The sequence below is a fragment of the Leptidea sinapis genome, chromosome 40, assembly GCF_905404315.1.
Source record: "Leptidea sinapis chromosome 40, ilLepSina1.1, whole genome shotgun sequence".
In the NCBI taxonomy this organism is placed as follows: domain Eukaryota; kingdom Metazoa; phylum Arthropoda; class Insecta; order Lepidoptera; family Pieridae; genus Leptidea; species Leptidea sinapis.
This window is the reverse complement of record NC_066304.1, coordinates 2,723,003-2,741,961: the sequence shown is the minus strand read 5'-3', so window position 1 is coordinate 2,741,961 and position 18,959 is coordinate 2,723,003. Positions and strand designations below refer to the sequence as shown.

Sequence of the window (18,959 nt, the reverse complement as noted above, 5' to 3'; positions counted from 1 at the left end):
TACTTTTAAGATCATAATGATAGATTATTCATACACTAAAATTGAGGACTCTTTAAAGGAACCTTTGGTTAGGCACATAATTTATAATTTGTGTATTGCAGGTAGGACATTAGATGGTGGATCATTTCCATTGTGTCTATGGATATCAAAACCAGACACAAAAAATTCGTTAGCATCTGCAAAAACAAATGAGAGATCTATATTTGAAGTTAATGTGAGGGTAAGTTATAGTAACTGATTATTTATAATAATGTAATAGGTATTATTTTAATAATGTAATAAATTGTTTTCAAGAACGTTTTCTAAAGGGGCATGCCATAAAACAAAATGGGAGTTAGTGATAAAATTAGCCTAATGAACGAATGATGTAAGATGTGATTCCCCAAGTGTTGCGATAGAGAAAATTTTGCTGCGATAACAGCAGAAATGTCCTGACTTACAAACACACATGCCCTGATATGAGGCTAAAAATTGCGCTCATTTACCCAGGATATGTAAGATATCCTGTGTTGTTCAGTCGAGATATCTGCGTCTCCGTAAGGAATAACTTAGGCTATCTGCACCGTCTCAAAGTAAAGGTGGTGGATGCGTGATAGTGGAAGATGGAATGGATTGTTGTTGCTCGATTGTCTTCAGTAATACTTGGGGAGGGGTTCCTCGACTCTGCCATAACCCCACATTGTAGTCGATGGATGGGGAACGGTAGAGCTCCCGTTTTCGAGACTAACTTATGCGAAACATAGCGGCAGTAGGCTGCTACATCACGCCGGTTTTCTGAGCGAATGTTGCACTAATCTAGCTAAGTCTGGCCCGTTCCTACTGGACGGAATCATAGCTGTCCCGACACCATTGGGTCTGTTTCCCCAATTTTTTTTACGCCCCGAGAAAGCACAGGGCAAATTAAGATGTATTTGCTATTTATCTCGACTCCTAGTATGTTTCTACTTAAATTACAGGTGACAAATAATGTAAGCGGACTGCTAGTAGTCGACGAGAGTGGTATCATAACCGCATGCAACCAACATTTTGCAATGCTGACTTTCGGGAAACCGCAGTGTGACGTAATCGGCCATCACATTGAGCATGTTATACAGAACTTCTGCCGGGAGGCTGACCTGCTGAAGCTGCATGAGCCCAACAGGAACATGACCCTCTCGCCCGTTCCCAACGATGGCGATGACGATGCTGATGATGTTGGTGATGATAATGTGTCAAGTATGTCGTCCTATTAGACCTTATAATGAACTAATACATCATATAATCATGCAAGCACTTATATGATGAATATGGATGCTTGTTTCCGAGTCATGGATGTTTAAATGTATTTATGTATGTTTAAGTAAGTATATTGTATTAAATATATCATTGTCTTGTAACCCATAACACAGCCTATATATGCTGGACTTGGTGCAAGATAATTTGTGTAAAAAGTGTGTCAATATTATATTATATAACTAGCTTTTAATCTTCGTTGAATGTGTATCACCTTCGTGGATGAAAAAATATCATGTGGTAAATTAAATAAAACGAGATGCTCAGTAGCTGATGTAAGCAGAAATATCTCCGATTTGAAACGATATTGTTCTATTGATAATTTTGTACTACGACCATTTTGGATTCAAACGCTTTGTCCCCGAGAACCTTGTAAATTATATCAATATCGTTGCAATGATAATTTAGCTCGGCGGAAATCTAGAATTTCGAAAATGACCCCAAATTCGTTCTCTGGCATTCCCAGAGCTCTTGAAATGTTTCTCTTAAATTTCATAGCTTTCCTTGGCCTTCATCTATTAATGTGCACACGAAATTACAGGATAAAACATAGCCTATATCCCCTGACAAAGTGTTTGCACAATGTCATAACTGGTTAGATGACCAGTTGAGTAATTAGGCTTGCAAATGTAAAATATGCACTATTTCCCATTAACATTATCCATAAATTTTCTATTTTCGAAAATGAGTGTTTATAGATATGCCTGGCTGTCCCTAGAAGATTGGTTTGTCGTTCGAATAAGATCAGAGTTATTATTCATCTATGCATGGCCTAACCTACCCCTTAACGTATAAATAAAATAAGCGGCCATTTTAAGGGATGAATGAAATATTCAACAAAATACAGTTGTGATGAGCCTTAAAAATTTTACCAGTGTAACTGGTGTATGAGTATTACATTAAAATAAACAAAAAAGAAAACCTTAAGGATTAAGATCAAGTTATACATAGACTTTATACAAAGTATAAAATAATAATAATGACAACATAATAAAAGTCCAAAACCAATTATTGTCAATAAATTAAAATATTAATATCCGTTAGGTAGTCCTTAGTAAGTATAAGATAAATTACATAAGATTATCACATATGGAATTTTAAAATGTTTTTATTTACTAAAAGTAGTACTCCTTTTGACGACCTGTATAGCCGAGTGGTTAGCGATCCTACCTACTAAGCTAGAGGTCCCGGGTTCGAATCCCGGTAGGTGCAAGCATTTATATGATGAATATGGATGTTTTTTTCCGAGTCATGGATGTTTAAATGTATTTATGTATGTTTATATGAATTTATGTATGTTTAAGTAAATATATTGTATTAAATATATCATTGTCTTGTAACCCATAACACAGGCTATATATGCTTAACATGGGGCAAGATAATTTGTGTAAAAAGTGTGTCAATATTATAATTATTATTATTTTACAGTAGTCAGGTAATTTATTGTAAATAGTTATTGCCATGTGGTGTGTACTCTTTCTAAACAATCTGTAGCCTTTTAGGCGGCACAACTAGTTTGTTCCTTCACTCCTCATCAAACTCATTATAACTTTAAAAATAGCTTGGATTTTTCATAACTAAGTAATATCAATTCATATATATTGTATAGATAGGGTAAGGGAAGAACATGATACTTCTTAAATAAAGGCCCACAGATGTCCAATGGTTGCAATCCATATAATGCTCTCAGACAGGACATGCGCCATTGGACTGATACTATGTTTGAAGCCCCCTAAGTTGTAGCAGTTGGACATAAGTCAGCCAGCAAATGATTCCAGAAAACAGCCTGTGTGAGGCAGAAAGTTTCTGTTGTAGAAATTTAAAATAAAAACTGAAATTTCTCTTCTAAATATATAGTTAATCAGAATTATGTGTTTGTTAAATTATGGAATACCAATAATTGAATTCTTAAAGCATATAATATTGTTAGACTTGCCATTTTTTGATATGTTTAGTTTCAGATACTGACGAAGATTCCTGCGGAGCCTTTAACGGAAGTCAAAAGTCTGCTTGCACTTCACTCAACATCCAACCATCAATGCTATCCATGAATAAGGATAAATCATCAAGTGCTTTATGTCTTGACAAATCGAGTAGTCTAGTGACGCACACACCAACTCCGACACAGGACATGGTGTCAAGCATCAGCACAGAACAGAGGAACGACACCTCCGCTCTCCCGGATGTTACGTCTGCCATATCCGGTCTATCGATAGATGAAGACTTTTGCCATACATTATCCAAGTCCCGCTCGGAAAATATCCTCCGCTCTGAAGAAAGCAACCCGAGACAAACTAAAGAGAACGATTCTATATACTACACATCGCAGCATTCACAGGAGATAACACCCACTGGAATGTCACCCAAAATGCGGTTGTCTTTAGACTGCAGTAAATATAAGTGTAAGGATAGAAGCAGTGTGTCTTTGGACTTTAGTGATTCGAATGAGACGAGCGCGGATTTCCTGACGCCGATTAATGAGCTGCCTCCATCTGGATGTGACATTGAGGCGTTGCCCAAATATAATGGTAATGAGAGTGTGGATAGTTTGAGTAATGATGTGGATTTGGAGACACAAACGGAATCAGCACCACAGAAGAAATTTGAAGGTAGTTAACAAAAATTCACGCATTCATATCAACTATTTTATATAAAATCGAATAATTTTACAACAATAATCACTGCGCTCCGGGACAAATGGACCTATCCCAAAACAATACCCCTTTATAACTAACTGCATTTCGGACATAACGGAGGATACTTCATTACATCACAATGGCATGCGAATATCATATAATATAAATATATAGAGCTTTAAATATTTACGTTGAAACCGACGTAAAGAATTGCACTAAATATCAAAATCCCTTGGAAAAATAATCGATGTAATGGCCAGCGTTTGCCTGCGTTTGTACAATACATTAAATGTGGTAGTAAAAAGCTGATGAGCTTATAGGAACTATACTTATTTGTGATGACATGTTTATTTAATAATACAGCGTCATTATATAAAGTCTTACGGCCTTACAAATAAACTTGGTATAAAGTTATAACTGATGATAAACAAAGAAAATGCAAAATCTTTACAATATCGTTGACAACACTGTCAATACAATGATAATTCTGAAGTTTTCCGAATGACAAGCCGCCTTGCAAATCCGAAGAAACCAATCGTGAGCAAAATGTCTATTTGTAAACATTTTACATATTCTTGGTTTATGCTTAGTTATAACTTTATGCCAATTTTATTTGTAAGGCCGTTAGTGCCTATCCTTATTTGTCTTAAGTTATAAAACTAAACGCGTAACGTTAAAAAACGACCACATTTGTGATACCTTAGATGAAAGAAGGTATGGCGATGGTAATCCTGTAACAGGTGACTCCGATTCAAGAAATTATTCAATTATCCTCTTAATTTCTAGGTATTTCAAGCCATAATGCTAATTCTTTGCCGTTATTATATATTTATTATTATATTTACTCTGCGACAGAATGTAAATTTACTGTTTTAATTTTGATAAATCAATTATTACTTTGGTAGCCAGTGCTTTTTTTAGCACGAAGTGCTGTATGCTAAATACGATATTGAACTATTATTGGGTATGTTAATTGGTTTGACGTCATTTTTAGTTAGTGTTAATTTGGATATGCTGAGTTTTGTTACCATTGTACAATGTGAATTTGATTCTGATCAATTGAGTTTGTGAATAGTTTGTTTACTTAGTGTTGTAAGAAATATAATATATTTTTACCATTGTTTAGATGAGCCACCCGAAACCCCGTGTTTAGCCAAGCGTGCCCTACGGTCAGTTGTGACTACATCTACACCAACTCACTCTAGGAACAGTAGGACTGATTGTGAATGTACCACACACGTACACAAGGATGGCACTTACAGAGGTGTGGTACTGCACAATGATGGCACTGAACTAAGTAAGTACTTAAACTGCACCATAGAAGTTAGAATTGATTGTTATTTTTATTCTTTTATCTACACCCATAATATAAATCCTCTATTAAAGATTCTAAAACAGTTAGTCATTGCCAACATTAAACACCCAATGTCCTAAAAACCATTACATCATCCGAACGATTGATGTAATGTTGTACTGAATTTCATTACAACACTCCTTTGTTTTACTAACTGTTTTAGAATCTTTAATAGAGGATTCATATTATGGTTGTAGATAAAGTCTTGTATGCAACTGTTGATAATTAGGTATTAAAACCCACATTCGTGTTTTATTACCACTTATTACACAACCTTTGCTTACATAACTATATCATACAGGCTAGTATTCCTGTTCTACAGGTTACAGATACAGTGTTTGTGATGGTATTGATGTATTAAAAAGTATTCTATTATAGCTTTTTTCTACTCTACTTTTATCTGTCATTAATACAGCCACGATCATTAATATAACTATATACTTTATTGAGTCTTTCATGAAGTCTATACTCTATGGTTTAAAAAAGCATTGTTTGCCGTACTACAATGTCGCCAAAAAAGCACAATTTTCTTACGGCCGTTTTCAATATCCTATCCACCCTAAGTTTAACTTACGGATACATTGCTGTCACCGTTTAATGACAAGATCTTATCTATCCATAGTTATATCCAATATAGTTATAGTCCAATGCTTTCTGTCATTAGGTAATTGAAATGTATGTAAGCGTAAAAGGATAGATTTGTCTACGTCTAGTAGTTTAAACTAAGGATAGATAGGTTATTGAAAACGGCTGTTAATGCCACAGACAACTTAATCTAGGTAAGGTTAATTAGGTAGGCTAATAGAAATATATTAGCTAATACATAAACTATTTTTTACGAAACATAAAACTAATTATTTAATGTCAACTTAAGAAAAAAACTTTTAATATAAATTGCCAAGATTCTGGTAGGTATAATCTGTAATTTACAAGTCATTTCCCGTGTTGGCTATATAGATGTACCTTTGCCATTCCTTGAATTAAAAATAGAATCACTAACCGGAAGTTCGGAAGTTGGGGTCTCCAAAATGGCCGTTTTGTAAGCGTCCACAGCTTCTTCAGGTGATGAATGAATCTCTGACCACGCAATTTATTCTTTATTTTAGGGAAAGTATAGAAATCATTAGGGCTTAGGTCGAGGCTGTACGTCGGATGGTCTAATAATTCTATGTTTTCTTGCTCTAAAAACTCTTTTGTTCTGTGCGCGGTGTGAGAACTCGCATTATCGTGATGGAGGATGATGGTGGTGATTTTTAAAACCAAGGAGTTTTCAATTAAAAAGATTTGATTATGACAGGAACAGTGGAAATATTCCATTCCCTATACTTTCAGTGCAGCCCTCGTATTACATAGTGTTTACTACCTCTCTGGAATCACTAAAAACAGTGTCAGAGCAGTGGTATTTGATTAAATTTTGTTTTGTACAGATGTGGTGTACACAGTGTCGAGCATGCAGCTGAGTAGCGGCCGCACGGTGCGATGCGTGTGGCTCGGCGTGAGGCGCGAGCATACGCTCGGACACGCCACGCTAGCTTCGAGCCTCCCCTCCACTGCTGACGATTCGCTCGCCATGGTATGTATGGCTCCATGTCATAAAGGCATAAAAGGCATTTATTTTCTCAAAATTGATTCCTTTAGAATTCTTTTTGATGTCATTTCTAATAACTACTAGATACTAATACCGCTTCGGAAACAAATGGCGCTCTGAGAGAGAAGAAGCGGCGCAAGAAACTCTCCCAGCATTCTTTTTTTGCGCTCTTTTCAATAAAAATATACAATACTGTACAGTCATTTCTATTGCTATAAAATAATCACAATGTAGTCCCAGGCTGTCCGATCATTTAGATATTCAGCAGTGGAGTAATAGGATTTACGACAGAGCAATTTTTTTATAAAACATTTAAATTTATTTATAGATAATGCCTGAACAGTGGCTGGGACTTTATTATAGAAGTGTATACATTTACCCTTAAAGCTATTATGTATCTTATGAAGCCTACTAGAATTAGTTACAAGCAATCTATTATTTCTAGTGTTATAATAATGAAAATCACTATTAAGAGCAAAAGTCAACGAGAAAACGAAAGTCAGTCATGTCGACGAGAACACCAGAGCATGGGACATGCCAGACTCGACTCGAGCGTACACTACCTGCATTACCAAATACCGTAAAATGTGTAGGTGATGTCATAGTGAAATTTACGAAATGGTGAATCATTGATAAAAAGGGGGTCTACGTCTAACATCAACAATTTTTTATGCCCATGCTAACCTAACCTAAACTAACAGGGATTTTTCTTGTTATTGAGTATATTGAAAAACTAGCTGACCCGGCAAACGTTGTTTTGCCATAGAAAGTATAATTCACGCGATAGTTTTATAAGTAATAAAATATTGCCTATATTATAGCCATCATCATGTTGTTGCATCACATCATTTACATCATTTTGTTCTATTGTCAATAGTTTTTGCAGCTCACGCAAAAATAGGTTTTCGATTTTACACCTTGTGTTACAAAATAGCAATTTTATTACGGATCCCTAATTTTGAATAAATGGACTACCCAACACTGAAAAAATCATTCAAATCGGACCAGTAGTACCAGAGATTAGCGCGTTCAAACAAACAAACAAACACAGCAGCTTTATAATATTAGTATAGATAATTTAAATATTATTCTTTTATTGTGTTTTTTTTTGAGCTGATGGTCTGGTTACCAATGCTCTAAATAAATAAAACTAACTTACTAACGAAAACGTGATATGTAAATAATTCATTGTTAGTTATCTAATAGTTGTACTAATACAATCTTTTTACACACTCTGTTGAGAAAAGATAATTCATTAATTCAATCATGGTTTCCCTGTTTATCATGTCAGTCACAATACCTTAAAAAGATCGCGACAAACGGCTTGGCCGGGACTTTCCCTTAGTCTTTTGCGATTTCCGTCATCCAAACCTTTCAACTGTGTTCAAAATAATCTGATAATGAAATTGTAAATAAATGATAAAGCTCTGGATCTTTTAGAATTATATTTCAGTTGTATTATACAAATTGTTGATTTCAATGCGGTGGGAATTCAGTAGTCACTATAGGCGCGCCACAGGGTTAAATTTTGGGTCCTTTTCTCTTTTTATCTAAGTATATGAATGATCTCGTATTGACAATCATGAAATTGTATTAATTGCTTACTTTTTTTTAATTTAATCGCAGACAATTTTATTTTTAGAAGGTGAATTAGGCTATTCCTAATGTAGTCATTTGATTTAATTGGCCTAATATCTATGCTAAGTAGATTAACTTTTGCATAGCGAAAAAAAATTACTTAATTTATTTTGCCCAACGCAGAACAGTTTAGAATTATTATTTATATTAATACAGAAAAAGTCGAGTTAGTGGAACCGATGGTATTCTTAGGTATAAGTTGAGTCTCTTGAGTATAAGCTCCAGTGACCATACATTGATAAACATGTAAAAAAACTTACTTTTGCTACGTAAAAAAAAATCGTCAACTTACCGATGCTGATGATACCGCAACGATTGCTTATGTAAGTTACTTTCATAGTGTAACTAGCTGAATCAGCAAACGTTGTATTGCCATATAAAGTAATAAAAAAAATCAATAGTAAAACTTTGGGGTATAAAAAACAGATGACGACCGATTCTCAGACCTACTAAATATATCGCAAATAAAATTTATCGTACTACCATAATCATTATATTCGATTGCCATCTTGCAACTCTATTGCGTACCTATTTGTGGATGGAAGAGAACAACATTAAAATCGCGATACATAAATAGGTGTTCATCGTAGACCGGTGAAAATTTGAAGTTGAATGTATATTTTAATGTTGAATAATCATAATAAAATAAAAATAAAAAATTTAAAAAAAATGTTAAGGGTGACAACCCTTATCACGTAGGAGTATGAAAAATAGATAGTAGCCGATTCTCAGACCTACTGAATATGCGTATAAAATTTGGTAAAAATCAGTAAAGCCGTTTCGGAGGAGTATGGTAACTAACATTGTGACACGAGAATTTTATATATAAGATTACTCTGTATTCTACTCTTGCGTTATACTGTTGACATAAACACCATCTTTGTGCTGCAGAAACTGGCGATTCGAGCTATTTACTTGTCACTCATAATGGTGGCAACAATATATATTTGAAAATATTTTATATGATCATAAAATTATAATCGTAAGTTCATCAAAAAGGTGTCATGTCTATGATTTATGTAATGTAAAATCTGTGCTCCCTTGGCCTGAGACGGCTTGCAAGTAACGCGTGTGTTGTGCAATAAGTAAATAATATCTACGAAATTATGTGGTATTATTTCAAGACATAACAAAAGGGATGTTCGCAAAATAAGTACAACTAATTAATATAAACTACAGATGTATTAAAAAATTCTTCACAAAATTAGAATTCCAAGAGAGCCAGGAATGTACAAGTATCTTTTACAACAAACTTTCCAGCTATTGCTGGAAATTTCAAGGAAATTGCAAGGACCTTGATATTTCAAGGACCTATATTACAAAATATTAGATTATTAGGATGACACACAGCCTTGGGATCAAAGCTGCTTAACTACAATTAGCTTAAAATAAGTAATAAAGTAAGTAATAAAAATAAACGAAGATTGTAGTAGAAATATTTTTAAATATGACTTAGTTAGTTGTTTTCAAAATTAAAAACATGCGCAAGTGTTAGCTTAAGTGACATTAAAGAATAAAACATTTGAATTTAAATACAATTTAATAAATAATAAGAACAAAAAAAAAAACCTTTTAGAGAAATAATATATAGTTTCTTAAAAATGTCAAATACCATATTATTTTGTGTATAAATAACTGAATCAAACAAGAAGTCTGCTTAAATAAGCGACTTGAATAAACAAAATATTTGATAACATAATATATATAATAGCTATATGTGCGTCCGCTAGAATGTGAAAGGTAATTTCATTGTCGAGTGTATAGCTGAGGTGTCCGAGTGGTTAAGGAGTTGGACTTGAAATCCAATGGGTTATACCCGCGCAGGTTCGAATCCTGTCCTCAGCGAAATTATCTATTTTGTTTTTTTTCTTTTATTTTTTAACTAGCATTTTTTTTAAATTAATTACATTATAATTACCCATATTTTTTAAAATAAACATAAATACTGTAGTGAAAATTCGGCTATTGATATTAAAAGTGCTCTCTTTAAATGTTAAAAAAGTTTACTTCTTTTTGATTTTTAAAAAGATAGTGATGTCATTTTTCTGATTAGGTAACATACTTTCGATATCTTTTTGATATCTGTAATAGTTACGGAATAATCGCCTGGTCACTTTTAACGATTACACTCTGTATAATATTATGTTTATTGTATGTAACAGGGCAACAAGTCTGCTAGCAGCAGACCGCAGTCAATGTCCCTGAGTCAGTGCGGAGAGGAACAAACCGCTGGAGAATTCGGGAAACACTACGTAACGCTTAAACAGATTGGTATGCATTCATTCACTACTCGGTTACTATTTAGAAGAAGAGAATTTTTTATATATAAAATCGCTTATAAAATGCTCACAGAATACCTTTATTTATTTACGGTGTGTGTGGATGATGCAGCTACTGTACTCAATAACTTTTGTTTTGTATTAATTTACATTTACTTTTTTTGACTTACTTGCGTAGGGCATTGACTATTTGACGTTTATTATATTATAGAAAGAAAATCTTTTTTTTTGACATTCATAAGTCTCGTGCCAGATTTTGGCGAGACAACACGTCCTGAGAATGCCTCGTGTAGAGGCGAAACACGTGTCGAATTGTTTTAAAAACAAATATTGGCGGAATTAACACTAAAGAAAACTAAAATCATTTGTATAATTATGGATTTCCGCAAAGTAACGCCTAATTCAATAATTTTTTTATTCATAAGTGTCATTTCCTTGACCTTCATGGATAAAGTGATTTTGATTTGATTTGAAGGAAACTGCGGAAAATTTGATTGAAACAAGTTAACAAATAATTAAAAATGCAGTGGACAAGCTTAAAATAATTAAAGTGACTCATTACTGATTAACACATTAAAAAGATGTGCTGGGAGTTTCTTATCAGTCCCCTTCACGAACTGACTTCATGACGTTTACCAAGTGTTGTTGCAATATGTTATGTTTATTTATTTATTTATTTAAAGGTGCTCCAACAACACATACACAATACACTCTTAAACTTAAATATTGCACGAAAATAGATCCAGTGTATGAGTCAATTACAGGTGCACACATTATAAATGAGAATCATTTCTATTGGGCACTTATATACGGTATATAAAAAATATAATAATAAAAAAAATATGTGTTATTGTCACTTATAGTAAATACAGTGAAACCTGGTTAAGTGAGACATCAAAGGACCTGCAATGTCGTTTCACTTATAGAGGTATTCCACTTACCCAGTGTCTCAGATATACAGGTATAAATAAATATCTGTCTCATTTACAGAGGGTTCCATTAATAGAGGTGAGAATACAGGTTATTTCAGTTATACAGGTGCGATCATTAAATAAAATAACGTGTTATGTATGTAAATGAGTTTTAATAAAAAAAATATTATGTACTTAAAGGTAATCATACAAATATTCAATCACGTTTTTACACGTAATATGTATGTACGAATATGGAAACAAAGAGTAGAATTTGGCACATTGAATTCGGCACAAATTTCTTCGCGTGTCTTCCCACTTTCATAAACGGATATTAACTTCAGTTTTTCACGTAATGATAACGATTGTAGCTTTCGTTTTGACATTTTTCAAATAAACATCTGTATGATAGTAAAGCGAAACTAAAACTAAAGGTAATTGAAGCTCAAAATTTGTACTTACGTACTTGGAATTACGTGTGGAATTTGTGGGTAGAATAAGAATGAGTAAACAAACTATGTTCTCTAAACTTGAATCATAATGAAACCATTTGCAAAATTACTATAAGTGTATATGAGGTTCGTAAATTGCTTAAAGCTTTAAAAACTAATAAGGGAGCTGGCAGTGATGGAATCCCACCGATTTTTTTAAATAAGTGTGCTAACAATTTAGCCTTACCGCTATCCATAATATTTAATCTCTCCATTAACGTCTTCAGTAGTTTCCCTGATGTGTGGAAAGAAGCACTTATATTACCGTTACATAAAAGCGGATCAAGAGCCCAAATAGAGAATTACCGGCCCATATCGATTCTGAACGCAATGAGTAAGTTATTCGAAACAGTTGTCTATAGATACATATGCCCCATTATAACTAGATCTATTCCCTACGAGCAGCACGGATTTATGAAGAACCGTTCTACCGTTACAAATTTAGCTGTTTTTACGGATTACGTAGTACAGAGCATGGACGAGAAATATCAAGTGGATGTGATCTACACGGATTTCGAAAAAGCATTTGACCGAGTAGATCACGTAATTCTACTGCAAAAACTAAGCGTGCTAGGCGTAAATGGGAGCTTACTTCGGTGGTTTACTTCATACATTAAGAACCGTATGCAAGCAGTTGTGACGGGTAGTGCTAGAAGTAACTTTGTAATAATACCCTCAGGAGTACCACAGGGGTCCATCCTAGGTCCGCTTTTATATAACGCTTACCTATTTGATATTGGAAGTTGCTTCCACCTTGCACAGTATTTAATGTTCGCTGACGACACAAAAATATTTGTCAAAATACGTTCACTTGACGATTGTCATAAACTACAACATGACCTAAATGCATTGACAGAATACTACGCAAGGAACAGAATTATAGTTAATGTTAAAAAGTGCCATCATATTACTCTGACTCGTAAAAAAAATATAATTGAATTTAACTTCAAAATTAATGGCACATGTATACCCAGAGTGACTGCGGTTAGAGACCTGGGTATCCAAATCGATGCTAAGTTTTCAATGAATGAGCACGTTGATAATGTAGCAAATAGAGCTTTCAAACAACTAGGTTTCATAAAACGAGTGACCCGTTCCTTCAGTAATCTGGAATGTATAAAGGCACTTTACTTTGCGTACGTCCGGAGTATTCTTGAATACGCATGTAATGTCTGGACACCCCAATATATTATACATATCGAAAGGCTTGAAACCATACAGAAACAGTTTATTAAATACTTAACTTTTAAAGATTTTAAAGAATTCAACAGTTATGAGGAAGCGTGTTCTCACTATGGTATCGACACACTGGAACAAAGAAGGAATCAAAGTGACATGTTACTTCTGCAAGCAATTTTGAGTGGCTCCATCGACTGTCCTAGTCTACTGTCAGCCTTTTCATTAAACGCTCAATCTTTAAGATCGCGTCACACGCGCCTTTTACATGTTCCCAAACCTAATACAAATTATGCCCAAAATTCCATAATTCCGCGTCTGTCACGAATTTATAATAAACAGTACGCTGAGTTTGACGTATTTCACTTATCAAAAATTAAGTTAAAAACAGAAATAATAAAACATCATCGTAAAAAATAACAATAATAGGTAACGCAACACACACAAACACACACGCACACACACACACCACACACGCATACACACACCACACACGCACACACACACCACACACGCACACACACACCACACACGCACACACACACACACACAGACACGCGCGCGCTATTGTAATCTTTTATTTGTTAGTATATATAGTACATTTTTAAGTCTATTCTGTTAATATATGATTTCTTTTTATAATTTAAAATGTATGTAATCCTTAGTGGCTTTATGTAAAACCTAGGTTAATTTTGTAAAAATAATTGTTGTGTACGCTGTTGATTACTTTTATAATAAAAAAATAAAAATAAAAATAAAAAAATGATGATAAATCGAAAGAACAAATCCCAGATATAGAGGTTTACCTCGTCCCACTAACAGAGGTAATTCAGTGCCAAAGTGTTGGGACCTCAGCATGAGTTCCAGTTATGGAGGTTTCTCACTTATCCAGGTCCCACTTAACCAAGTTTCACTGTACATATATTTCTGTTTTATCACCGTGATTTGCGTCACTCAAATAATTTTTAGTATTTTAACAATTGGTGAAAGTGCTTAGATCATAAAAATGTATACCAATAGTGAATACTCATCATTGAGTAGTTCATCAATTCCACTTTACTAAATGATGCGTTCGACGCGCAAACACCATTCTTTGTGGTTTCCTTTCAAGTAGTATGAATTTATATTATTTTTATGACGATAAGTAACGAGACGAGCATGACATTCAGCTGATGGTAATTGATACACCCTGCCTATTACAATGCAGTGCCGCTCAGGATTCTCTGAGAGGCGCTACAACTGCTCTCGTCACCTTGAGACATAAGATGTAAAGTCTCATTTGCCCAGTAATTTCACTAGCTACGGCGCCCTCAGACCGAAATACAGTAATGTTTCTACATTACTGCTTCACGGCAGAAATAGGCGCCGTTGTGGTACCCATATTAACATTATAATATTATTCATAATTAGTGTCATTTGATTGACGTACATGAATAAAGTGATTTTGATTTGATTTTTGCTTATTTCCTTGAAATCAGGATGGATCACTTGGCGTTGCGTAGAGACGTCGCTTCATTGTGTGTCTTCTACCGCATTTATCACGGGGAGTGTTCCGAAGAGCTGTTTAACCTGATTCCTGCCGCCGAATTCCACCTTCGCACGACACACCACAATTTAGGATATCATCCTCACCATCTGGATGTGTGGCGGTCCTCCACAGTGCGGTTTTCAAGGAGCTTTCTTCCACGTACTACAAAGCTGTGGAATGAGCTTCCTTGTGCGGTGTTTCCGGGACGATACGACATGGGTACCTTCAAAAAAAGTGCGTACACCTTCCTTAACCGGCAACGCTCCTGTGATTCCTCTGGTGTTGCAAGAGATTGTCGGCGGCGGTGATCACTTAACAACAGGTGACCCGTACGCTCGTTTGTCCTCCTATTCCATAAAAAAAATCTCCTTTGAATTTTTTTGTAGTAGATACGAAATTTGTAAAAATTCGCTGGATTCAGCACAATATTGGTATTTATATTATAGGCAAAGGGGCGTATGGCTGCGTTAAAATGGCGTACCGCAGGTCAGATCGATTGTTGACGGTGGCCAAGTTCATCCTGAAGGAGAAGGTAGGCGCACAGTTCTGGGTGGACGGGCCCGACGGCAGGAAGGTGCCGCTCGAGCTCAGCCTGCTGATGTCGCTCAAGCATCCCAATATTGTGAGTCCTATTTTTGAAGTTATACTTCTTTAGACGCGTTATGAAAAAAAATGAGAGTGAAATATTAAGATGCGCGCGCATCACTATAGCACAAAAGTAATAGGGTGAAGTTGGTTCCTAAAATTTTCTGACGTTTGCGACATTCGTTATTATATTACACTTTCACACAATTTATCTTGTCCGAAACTAGGCATATATACATACTTACTTACACTTACTAAATATAGACATCCATGACTTAATGGATGTCTATAAGTATTTTTAAAGTTTGCACCTACCGGGATTCGAACCCGAGTACTCTAAGCTCAGTAGGCAGAGTCACTAACCATTGGGCTGTTCCCATATTTCTTTAGCTGATATAATAATAGTTATATTGATTTTATTTCGGATTCAAATCAAACCAAAGTCACCGACTTTTATTAATTAATTATTATATATAATTAATTTCTCTTAAAACATAGGTTTACAGCAGCTAGTGGCCGGAATCACCTTTTAGGCAAATAATGCCTGTATCAGGTGTCTCCGCTCTTTCATTTCAGCAATGTGTTATTTTTAACAAAAGTTTTATTGAAATAATAATAAAGTTATGAAATGAATAGCAATCTAAATATTTGGAAAATTATTTTTGAACAATACCACGACATAGATTTACAATAACAATTTTTAAAATCGTATCTAGCGAGCCAACCGATCCGACAGTGTGCGCAGTATGCTGTTGCGATTGTCGCGCATGCGGCGCATGGTAAGAGAGCACCGCTTTCGCGTGATGGCCGCAAAGCCATCTATCAGCACCCGGAACGCGTTATTTATTGCATTGAACGACAAAAAATAGTTAGGATATCAACCCCACTATCTGGATGTGTGTCGGTCCTCCACAGTGCGGTTTTGAAGGAGCTTTCTTGCACGTACTACAAAGCTGTGGAATGAACTTCCTTGTGCGGTGTTTACGGGACGATACGACATGGGTGCCTTCAAAAAAAGCGCGTACACCTTCCTTAAAGGCCGCTCCTGTGATTCCTCTGGTGTTGCAAGAGAATGTAGGCGGCGGTGTTTACTTAACTTTTCATTATATCATAAAAAATGTCGTCCGCAGGTTAGCGTGATAGACATGTTCGAGAATGATAAATATTTTCAAATGGTGATGGAGAAGCACGGCGCCGGTATGGATCTGTTCGAGTTCATCGAGAGGAGACCCAGACTGGACGAACCTTTGCTCAGCTATATATTTAGACAGGTTGGCTTATAACTCAGTTTAGTGGGAGGCTCCTTCGCACAGGATGCCGGCTTTTATATGGGTACCACAACGACACCTAATACTACCGTGAAGCAGTAATGTGTAAACATTACTGTGTTTCGGTCTGACGGGCGCCGTAGCTAGTCAAATTACTGGGCAAGTGAGACTTAACATCTTATGTCTCAAGGTGACGAGCACAATAATTGTACTGCCGCTCAGAATTTTTGGGTTTGTTCAAGAATCCTGAGCAGCGCTGCATTGTAATGGGCAAGGCGTATCAATTTTCACCAGAAATACGTACTGCACGTCTCGTCCCTTATTTTAATTTAAAAAACATTAATTATGTAAAATCGCTGGTAGACCCAATAAATTAATCAATTTAGCAAATTATAGTTTCATAGTTGTGTACAACTATAGGCTTTTTTATATTCAGTATGCATATATTTGAATTGTTAACATGGTACCGTCTTCAAAATATTAAAAAACATAAACCCAATTTTTTTTCTTTTAAATAGAATAAAATTGCGAGCTAATTGAAACTATCGAACTGTTCGCATGGATTAATACCTGCTTGATCTATTAGAATAGAAGTAATTTAACATATTATGTTGTAGTAAGGCATTACTAGAGATTTTGGACAAATTACAGAATTAACAAGGATTCATAATACTCATATTTTTTTTTAACAGATTGGCCAGGCTGTCGAGTATTTGCACTCGCTCAACATTCTGCATCGAGACATCAAAGATGAAAACGTTATCATAGACAACAAGTTTCACGTGAAGCTCATCGATTTTGGCTCAGCAACGTTTATGAGCAAAGACACATTGTTCTCGACGTTCTACGGGACCACAGAGTATTGCAGCCCAGAAGTACTGGCTGGAAATAAGTAAGTTTTTTTTTGTATTAATACTACTAGAAACAAACAAACTTGTTATGCCTAGTACTCGGCCAAGGCGAGTTTATAAGTATATATATATGGCGATACACACAAGTTTTAAAAGTAAAAAAAAAAATTGCTCCATATTTGAATAAAATTAATTTAATGATATTTAAATACACGTAATTTAACTAAATTATGCAGTATAATATTTTAATTGGTTGTATTTAATATCTTCTTTATTACAATATTGTATTTTATACGAACTTAAAATAGCGCGAGGAATATTTTTTTAACGATTTTTGTTTTATTACGCCAAAGAAAAATAACTTTTTGCGTGCGTACATAAGAACACACACACCTCTCATTATCCATCTCATCACCATTCATTATCCAACCAAATTTTCCATGTAATTCTATAATTGCAGGTATGCTGGTCCCGAGCTAGAGATGTGGTCTATGGGTATAACTCTCTATGTGCTCACATTCTTTGTCAACCCCTTCACGGACATCGAGGACACCATACAAGGTCCACTGTCTTTCCCACAGCTTGTATCCGAAGGTATGTAAAATGCACTACATATAATAGTCTTCAAATTCAAATATTATTATTCAAAATAGGTTACAAAATCACTTCTTGAATGTCAAAAACTACAACAATAAACTGCCACTGACCTCTACTATAAACCACCACTGACCTCTACTATAAACCACTGGACTGGCCGGCTGTCAAAGTGCTTTTGTGCCTGTTTGATATTCGCCATTTTGGTCCTCAGCAATCATCGATGTGATGGTGGGAAACTATTTACTAAAAAAAATTGTGTGCGTAAAAATTAACGAAATTAATTCATAATGCAAAAATACTTCAGAATATTGTACGTTCCTTCGCAGCCCATTTGTATTATACTTCATAATTAGTTCTCTGGACGCTCGCGAGTGGTGCTTCAAATAGGCACAAAAAATTGCCTGTCCAGTGAGTGGTATTTATACAGGTCAGTGTAAACTACCCATTCAAAATAGAGTGCCTCAGACCTGAGAAGAAAGGGCGCAAGTGGGCGCCTATTTCTGCCGTGAAGCAGCAATGTGTAACCATTATTGAGTTTCGGTTAGAAGGGCGCCGTAGCTAGTGAAATTACTGGGCAAATGAGCATTTTATGTCTCAAGGAGACGAGCACAATTTTGGATTTTTAACATATACATGTTAAAACTCATGCACGCGCTCATCCACACACAAACTCACACAATCGTTAAACCATTGCTTCCAGTCATACAGGTCTGCGAGCCTAAATTAGCAATCATAGTCACTGTGTAATGATTTTTAATATAATTAAAAAAAAGTTTTTAAGTTTT

At 35.1% G+C, this 18,959-nt stretch overlaps 1 protein-coding gene across 1 annotated transcript in view; it reads left to right on the top strand.

The window, feature by feature from the left end:
• The window catches only part of LOC126976341 (PAS domain-containing serine/threonine-protein kinase), a 46,293-nt gene that overhangs the window by 8,593 nt on the left and 18,741 nt on the right, over window positions 1-18,959 (top strand). Inside the window, exons 9-18 of the mRNA XM_050824635.1 lie at window positions 102-220; window positions 957-1,215; window positions 3,234-3,881; window positions 5,035-5,205; window positions 6,690-6,835; window positions 10,651-10,759; window positions 15,320-15,495; window positions 16,589-16,729; window positions 17,419-17,618; window positions 18,038-18,171. Coding sequence (XP_050680592.1) covers window positions 102-220; window positions 957-1,215; window positions 3,234-3,881; window positions 5,035-5,205; window positions 6,690-6,835; window positions 10,651-10,759; window positions 15,320-15,495; window positions 16,589-16,729; window positions 17,419-17,618; window positions 18,038-18,171 — 2,103 coding nt within the window. The remainder of the gene's footprint in view (window positions 1-101; window positions 221-956; window positions 1,216-3,233; window positions 3,882-5,034; window positions 5,206-6,689; window positions 6,836-10,650; window positions 10,760-15,319; window positions 15,496-16,588; window positions 16,730-17,418; window positions 17,619-18,037; window positions 18,172-18,959) is intronic.